At 33.1% G+C, this 9,165-nt stretch overlaps 1 protein-coding gene across 1 annotated transcript; it reads left to right on the forward strand.

The window, feature by feature from the left end:
• The first annotated feature begins 2,938 nt into the window (after positions 1-2,938).
• LOC136233974 (uncharacterized) lies at positions 2,939-4,872 on the forward strand. The gene is made up of 2 exons (XM_066023714.1): positions 2,939-3,454; positions 4,539-4,872. Exons 1-2 carry the CDS (start codon positions 3,025-3,027, stop codon positions 4,589-4,591), a joined length of 483 nt encoding a protein of 160 aa, XP_065879786.1. The 5' UTR covers positions 2,939-3,024; the 3' UTR covers positions 4,592-4,872.
• Positions 4,873-9,165: the final 4,293 nt, after the last annotated feature.

Raw genomic sequence — 9,165 nt, forward strand, 5'->3', positions numbered from 1 at the left:
GGAAATGGCGAAATGAATTTGTCTTTGATGGTAATTCCTTTAGCAGAGATAAGATGTTGTTTTTGCTTGATAAATTCAAGAAGATCAGTGATGCTTTCAGTACTTCTACCTATGACTTGAATACCTCGAAATAAATTACTTGGATAAGTTGGAATCCTCTAGACCCAAAATGGATCAAATTTAACATTAATGGGGCTTGTAAAAACGATATATGGCCTGCTTATATTGGGGTCATGTTCCGTGATGAGAGGATACACTGTATAACATGTTTTACAATTAACATTGCATTTGTACTGTTACTATCACTGAGTTATAGGAGCTATTCATTAGCCTCGAGATCGCTTGGAGAAAAGGCTTTCATCGTTTAATTGTTGAGTTAGACTCGAAAGTTGTCTTGGGCTCACGATTGGGGAGATCCTTCACCACCATCCATGTTATAGGTTAATTTTCAAGTGCTGTGAGTTACGTGATAGAGATTGGATCCTTACTTTTATGCATTCTTATAGAAAAGGGAACCGTGCTTCGAACGTTGGTGGGAAGAAGAACCTTTTCTTCATCACACTTCTACTCCTCTTACTAATCTCGACCTTCAACACTCTGTTTTTTAGTACTGGTTACCTACAAGGCGGGTGGAATTTGGGAGCCTTTGCGGGCCTACTGCCACAAAGTGTTATTTCCATCTTGAGTTCAGGAATAGTGTAGAGTAGCAGTTATATGTTTTTGGGAGTAGATTTAAAAGGAGATTTTTTGGAAGAAAATGACACACAAAACAATGACACAAAAAGCAGACAAAATCCAGAATTCTTCAATGGACTTTAGATAATTTGCAATTTAGTTATTCTTCACTATTTCGTTCATCTTTATTGAAAGTTCTTAATTTCTCTTGTCAATTCAATTATTAGTTACATTTCTTGGCGTCATTTCAATACATCAAATATAAATCTTCTAGATTTAACTGCGAACTTTAAGTTTTTTTATGTCCTTTAAGCTTTCACACGATCATCTTTGATAGAAGTTAGATTTTGATAACATTTTGGGGTTTTTCTACAAAAATTCTAGCATGCTCGGACATGAATCAAAAAAGCGTTAAACAATAATATAAAAGTATTTTTTTATATGTAGATATAGGGAACGTTTGGTTTACCTGTTGTTTGGTGTTGTTGTTTACTGTTTGCTGTTGAAAAAGACAGTTTTTCCAAAAAGCAAGGATTCTCTGCTTTTATATAGGAGTTGTCTAACCAAACGCCTAAAACTCTCCCGTTCAAATTGAAAAGGTAAGCAAAAGGAATAAAAGTAGCAACCAAACATCCCCTAATATTTACTCCATATTTTGATGGTTTTATTTAGTTATTTAATATATTTATTACTAACATACTACACGTTTTCTATTTTCTATTTAATTTTTATTTGTAATATACTTTTATAATTTTTTTATTTATTATGATAAATTTTGACAGGATCATCGGTTAGTAATGGAATCGAACTAATAAAATTTCATTCGATTATATTCAGCTATTTTTATTAAGTTCAATTCGATTTTAACATTAAGGACGATTTCAATCTAGTTAACCAACTGATGTGGTTGAATCCAGTAAATCCACTTATAAACCTGCAATTGGACAAAAACAATGTCAAAGAAGGTTGAAGTCCGACTAACCCGCTCTGATGCCTAAATCAAATTTGAGGAAAAACTTGAGGATAAACAAAATAATAAATCAAAGCTATAATATAAGCTTAATGAATAAATGAAGTAGTATCCCTTGCGCAGTGCCTTACTCTATTTATACTGTAATTGAGCCATAGAAGATAGTTATATGCTTAGGAACGGGACGTGCTACGTGGCACATGTCGATAGGTGAACGTGCGTCCGTATATCAAACTTCAATATCCCTCAAGCTAATTAGATCCATAATTTACAGAATCAAATATAATTGTTGTAATGGATAGATTATTGACGCAATCTTTAGAGACTTTCCGAGCCAAAACTTTGAGACAAGGTCGTATTGAGCAGCTTCACTATAGTGACTTAATGTCGCGGGGCAAGAATTTGGCCGTAGGCACATCTCTGCCCAAGGCATGGGCAAGGCCATCTCAAGCGTCGGGCCAAGGCATCGACAAGAAGTCGTGGAAAGCGGCCTCAAGTCGGCGTAAGAAACAATGTAGGGGGGACAAGGTCTTTGGCGTCGGATCTCCACCAACCCTTGGACCAGTTGTCAGGACTGGTTTAAACGATCCACCCTAGTCCACTAGGGACTAAGAGAGTCGGACATCCGACCTTTGGGAAAAGAGGCGGATGTCTCCATAGAGTGGAACCCATACGAACACTTTGGGTCCACGAGATGGTCCATAGTGCGGGTCCTTTAGGAAGCGAGGTTTAACCACGGGAATCCCTCCAGGACGGATTACGGATATACGAATGGATGGGATGCTTAATCTTATTATGGGATAGACCCCTTCAGTAGGAGTTGGATGGCCGATACCCGAGGAAATCTCGGCCCTACACGAGGCATTGGCTTGGCTCCGACCTGGTCCCGTGACGACAAGTGGTATTTCCGAGTGAAGATATGGGTTTCGTAAATACCACGTAACTGAAATTATAGTAACCTGATAATACCGAATTATCAATTCGGTTAACCGAACAGAACCGAACCGAATCGAAAAGATACTCACCCTACTCATATTTGTTTCCACTCTAGAGTAAAACAACATGATAGATGAAAAGGGCATTACATTTACAAAGTTTCAAACTAGTCTAGAATGTAACCTATTTTAATATAAATTTTTTATCATTATTTAAAAAAATATCATCTCACAAAGGGCTTGGCAAGGGCAAATTAGTAATTTCACAAAAATAGCCAGCAAATAATTTGTACAGACCTAGTGGGCACCTACAATGTTTCTTCCTAATGATAATCACACTTCCATAAAAAATAAACCTTAAAACCCCAAATAAAACCCCAAACACAAATCAACCCATTCTCTGATTTTGCCTCCCCTAATTCAGACTCACTCAGATCCCTCAAAATGTCTCTGACACCCAAATCTTCTTCCCTCTGTTTCCTCTTCCTCTTCCTCCTCCCTTTCTCCGCCGCCGCCTCCTCCTTACAAACTCTCCTCCAAAGCCAAGGCCTCCCCGGCGGTCTTTTTCCGATCAATGTCAAATCCTTCAATCTCGATCGGAATGGCCGCCTTGAGGTTCACCTCGACGGTCCCTGTATGGCTAAATTCGAAACCAGAGTTCACTTTGAAAGCGTCGTCAGAGCTAATCTGAGTTACGGCGGTCTCGTCGGACTTGAAGGTTTGTCTCAGGAAGAGCTTTTTCTTTGGTTTCCGGTGAAAGGAATTATCGTTAATGATCCTTCTTCTGGTTTGATCTTGATTGATATCGGTCTTGCTCATAAACAGCTCTCTCGTTCTGTTTTTGAAGATCCCCCTGTTTGCAAACCTCAACCCGGTACGGTTTCTCAATTTCTGATTTTCGTGTCATAATCGTGTTAATTCTATTGTCTCGGTAACCGTAAATATTATTATACATTTTAATTTTATTTGATACATGTTTTGTAATTTTCGGAAACATCCGAAAGCCCAATTTCGTGATATTTCTGTCCAAATTGATTCAGACACGGGGTGCTTAACCAACCCTGACAAGTAGTTTCGAGAAAAAGGAAGTTTGAGCACCCGCTGATTATCAGAAAATCACGAAACTTTTATGTGTTTAAGGGTTTTAATATTTTTTTTAATGTAAAATCATCCAAAAAAACATGACTAATAAATCACTAGAGAGAACTCATAATACCAGTGAATTTTGGATCTGTTACTGTAGTTTTTAAAACCTCCGAAAGCTCAATTTCGTCATTGTTTTGTCCAAATTGATTCAGACATGAATACATACAGGGGGCTTAATCACCCTGACAAGTGGTTTCGGGGAAAGGGAAGTTTGAGCACCTACTGATTATTGATTATCAGAAAACCATAAAATTTCTATATGTTCAAGAGCTTTGATATTTTTTTTTATGTAAAGTCATCAAAAAAAATATTACTAATAAATCACGAGAGAACTCTATAACACCAGTGAATTTTGGATCCGTTACTATAGTTTTTGAAACCTCCAAAAGTTCAATTTCGTGATAGTTTTGTCCAAATTGATTCAGACATGAATACACATAAGAGGGCTTAACCACCCCTGACAAGTGGTTTCGGGGAAAGGGAAGTTTGAGCATCCATTGATTGTCACAAAACCACAAAATTTCTATGTGTTCAAAGGCTTTAATATTGTTATTATTATTATTACGTAAAATCATCCAAAAAAATATGACTAATACATTACCAGAGAACTCCATAACACCAGTGAAATTTGGATCCGTTACTGTTCTGAGATGCTCGGATACTCTAAACCTCTATAAACACTAATATTTTTTTTATAGGTCTAGAGGGAAATAATTTTTTGAGACTAAATCATGTTATCGTGTCAGAAATTATTAATTTTAATTTTGTTTGAGGAATCTAATTTAATAATTTTTAATTGGTGTGGAATGCAGGAAATTTGTTGAAGATGATTGGGAGGAAGATGGGTTTTGCAGCAGAGAGATGAAAGAAAGAGGGCAACTTTTGATATTAAAGAGAATTTTGGGGTTTCTCTTTTTCTCTGTTTTGGTCCTTTATCTTTTCTTCTTCATCATCTTCTTCTTTTGATTTTGATTTGAAATTTGAACTTGGAAAGTTAGAATATGGAGTAAAGTGCATATATTCTATAATGGGTTGTAAAAAGAAAAGAAATATGCTAAGTTTTTTTTTTAATTTTAATTTTTGGATCTGATAGATTCTTTAGTGATAGATTTAGATATAATGAAAATACCTTAAGTATTGTGATTATCTTTGTCTATTCTTTTAATGTTTTGCCGAATAAGTAAATGTTTCGATAATTTAGAGATTTCCAATTTGGATTTCAATGGTTATCGTTATCTAGTCATCTTTTGGTGTTTTGCGGGATAAGTGAATGTTTCGTAGCAATTTAGAGATTTTAGTTTGAGTTCAATGTATTCATTAAACTTTAATTGGCGTGAATTTAGAGATTTCGAATTTGGGTTTATTGTTATCTAGTCATCTTTTGGTGTTTTGCGGGATATGTAAATATCTTGTAGTAATTTAGATTTCGAGTTTGAGTTTCGATGTATTTATTAAATTTTAATTGGAAAAGAATTTATTTAACGGGTGTTTGGCGAATTTCAAACCATATTAGAAGAATGTGAAAATAATATTTAATGTTTCTATAAAATTAGGGTTCTTTGGAATTTAATTTTTAATATAAGAAAGTGTTTTAATTATTTTAGTTTTTTTTTAATATATAAAGTGCATCAATTTGCTCCGATAATCAAGGAAGAAGTTATTTAGTAAATATATGGGTTTTGATTTTGCATTATCTTTCTAACTGAAAAGTATTTTGATTTTATTTTAAATTTCAATTTGATTTGATTTTGTTTGTACATATATATATATATTATTTTAAAGTGAGTATTTGATTGATTGGGTTGGATTTGATTTGATTTTCTAACCGAAAACTTCATAATAGGTAAAAAGAAATTTTGTGATTTGTACTTTTTTTTAGAAAGAGAACTATTATTGAAGGTGACATTGAAATTTATTCAGTATGTTCAGATACTGAATTAATTACTCACGAGCCGTATGATTTGGTGAATATTTAATAAAATAAATACAAACATTTTTTAATTCTAGAAGGAATTTACAATTTTCGACAATTAAAAAAAGAAGTTGAATTCGAGACATTTTGATTCTGGATAGGTTGTACAAGGAGTTGAATCAGATTCAACCAATATATCTTTTAGCCCTCTCTCTATGAACTAGTTAAAAACTTCTCTGAAATTAGAGGTGGTAATTTCGTGTTCCGTATCAAAATCGTGTTATCTCATATACATGTTTTATATGGTTTTATATGTTATAAATGCTAGAAAAATGATTTTCGTATCAATCGTTTTGTGTCAGTCGGGTTGTCTTTGTAAATCGTGTTTTCGTGTCAGAAATTACCACCTCTATCTGAAGTTTGAATTTTCACCAATTAGCGCAACAATCCATCATTCCAAAAACAACAAGCTAAGATAAGGAGAATAAGGAAGCACAACATTGCATTTTGAGAGAACCAGAGCTCAAAAGAGAACATTTTTCGATCATTGGTGCCACGACAGTCTGATTCACATTAGAAACCATGTGGATTTGATTCCATCTAGCAAGAAAGCTAGTCGCATTTGTAAAAACAATACCATCCATTTTACTAGTATTATTCCAAATTCAAGAATTTCTATTTTGCTAAATAGACCGACAAAGGACATAAGCCAAGTTAAAAGTATTTTTACTTTTGGAATTAATGATAAAACGCTAAAAATCTCAAGATTGTCGAATTGAGAAATCACATCCCTTATATCCGAGAAAGATCGGACCTTTCTAGAGAAAGGATAAGCGATTAGAGAGTGGAAATTCGTTTCTGAATCCTCATAACAGAGAGTATAGTTCGTATTAATAGGAATGAGTCACTGAAACAAAGCGAACTTAGTCTGATGGCAGCCTAAAGAGAATGCCAATTCAGATTCTTGGACTTAGGCGGGACTGCTAGGTTCCATATGTCATTCCAAATTTGAACATCTGAAGCATACATAAACACCGAAGAAAACTCCAAAAGCAATTTGTAGCAACTTTCAAATGTTTACTTCCCTTCTCGTTCTCTTTCCAGATTCAACCATTTTCTACAACACGGTGGCTGATTATGATTTTTTTTATGAAATCACGATCCCTAGGCATAAAAAGATCATTAAGCACATTCTCATCTAAGTTAAGACCATCTAATCATTAGAGAGCAGCAACAACCTTTTCTTCTAATCCAATTTGAGGAAAACTTTCAACATACGGATTAGTTGAGTCAGGGTGCCAAGGATCGCCTCATATATTTGTATTACTACCAAAGCCAATGTGACGAACGGACAACCTTAACTAAGTGATGCGCAACCATAATACTTAGTCACAAGTAGGTAGATTATTTTTCAAAGAAACTTCTACAAAATTAGTCTTTACAACATTAACAAAATAAGAAATTTGACTAAGATTCAATTTACTATTTTGACTATATGCCATTAAATCAATATACTATATTATACCAAGTAAGAATCCACAATTCAATATGCCATATTAGCAAAGTCAATGAATCACACTAAATTTTTTTTTGGAAAAATTACATAAAAATTCATCTTTTAAAAACTATTTATAACTATGTCAAGTCATAATTTTGGATAATGTAAAACTAATAAAATCAGTATTTTTAATATATTTTAAGAATTGGAATTTATAAATTAGAAGTCTATAATATATTTTCTATGGTTTATGATTTATGAATTTGAGTTTAAAATTTTTAAATTATGGTATAAAATTATAATATATAGAGAATAATGATATATTCAGAATTAAGTTTTTTTTAGTGATATGATTTAGTTGTAATTTTATTTGTATTTGACCCAATTTTTTTTAGCAACATGTTAACTTTGGTGAAAGTTCTTTTAGTATTGGAGTCTAGAGCCAAGCCCATGTGTAAAAGTCTGCATTCTTAAAATGGGATTTGTAATAAAAATAACAAAAAACAATTTATAAATAATATTAAAATATGTTATTTTATAATTAATTATTAAGAATAATAATACAAATCAATACAATTATATAAATAAGATTTAAATTCTAGTAAAATAATGAATATCCAGTATTTAATAAAGGGGAAATGTAAAAAAAAAAACATTGTGGTTCCACTAATTTCAATCGTAAATTATGTAGTTTAAAATAAACATAGGTTGTTAAGGAGGCAATTTGGCTGGAGGGGTTGCTAAAAGATTTGGAAGTTGATCAGAAGTGCATTCTGACAGCCAGAGTGCTATTTATTTAGCAAAGAACCAAGTCTATCGTGCAAGGACGAAGCATATCGATGTCCATTATCATTTTGTAAGGGAAATTCTTGAAGCGGGAAAATACAGCTTCAGAAGATTCCGACTGCTGACAATCCTGCAAATATGACAACTAATGTGGTAACATCAATCAAGTTTCAACATTGTTTGGACTTGATTAATGTCATCTCTACTTGAAATTGCATTTTGGAGATACTGCTAAGTATGGAAAATGATAGAAAGGTAGTTTGGTTGGGGCTTCCCGGAAGATCATCAAAGTGGAGATTGACGAAAAATTGGCTCTCTTTAAGACCATTGGAAACCAAGAGAGAAGAAGAGAAAAATGAGATGTATATATATTGTGATCCCACATTGGAAAAACATATATACTGATCTTTGGGCTTAAAGCATCCTACAACAAACTTATTCTTTTTTTTTTGGACGAATACAACAAGCTTCTTTTAATTCTGAGGCTTAATTGATTCTCTTTATTTTCTATGGTAATATTTGTTCATTTGAAATATTATTCGGTAGTGTCCGGAGACGTAGGCAATATTGGCCAAACCTCGTTAAATTCTGATATTTTCTCTATTTGTTTTGTGTTTTAACTTTCAATTTGCTAGTCGTTTCCACAATAACAATATCGCTTTGTAAATTAATTATTAATTGTGAATATCTAATTTTGTTAAAAAAAATATTGTTCCCTTTATCTATATTTGAACTATTGTAACCTTTTTTTTAGGCTTAATACATCAGCCGCTCCCTGAACTTGGTCAGAAAAGTAGATTGGCTCCCTGAACTTTACATGTGTTTCATCAGCTCCCTAAACTTGCTTATAATGTAATAAATAAACACAAAAATCCTATGTGGCATCTAATATCAAATTGCGTGTGATTCTGATGAAGAGTGGCGCGTGATGATTGTTCTTTGAGCAATCCAACAGTTAAACCATTCTTCTTCTCCTACCTTTCTTCTCCATTTTTCTTTGAAACTAAACAATGAGATAAAATCCATTAAATTACTATCTATGAAAATCCAATTTCGTACAATCATAAATCCATCTTAATGAATATAAAACTCAATTAGAAAAACTGTATAATAATTTACATATTAAATTTCCTAATTAGAGAAGTGGTAATGGAGGCAAACACAAATTTCTCTCACAAACCCATAATTGAATTTCACAATTTGAAGCTCAATGCATGAAAATTCAGCCAAAGGACAAACATTT

This window comes from Euphorbia lathyris, chromosome 6 (assembly GCF_963576675.1).
Source record: "Euphorbia lathyris chromosome 6, ddEupLath1.1, whole genome shotgun sequence".
In the NCBI taxonomy this organism is placed as follows: Eukaryota; Viridiplantae; Streptophyta; class Magnoliopsida; order Malpighiales; family Euphorbiaceae; genus Euphorbia; species Euphorbia lathyris.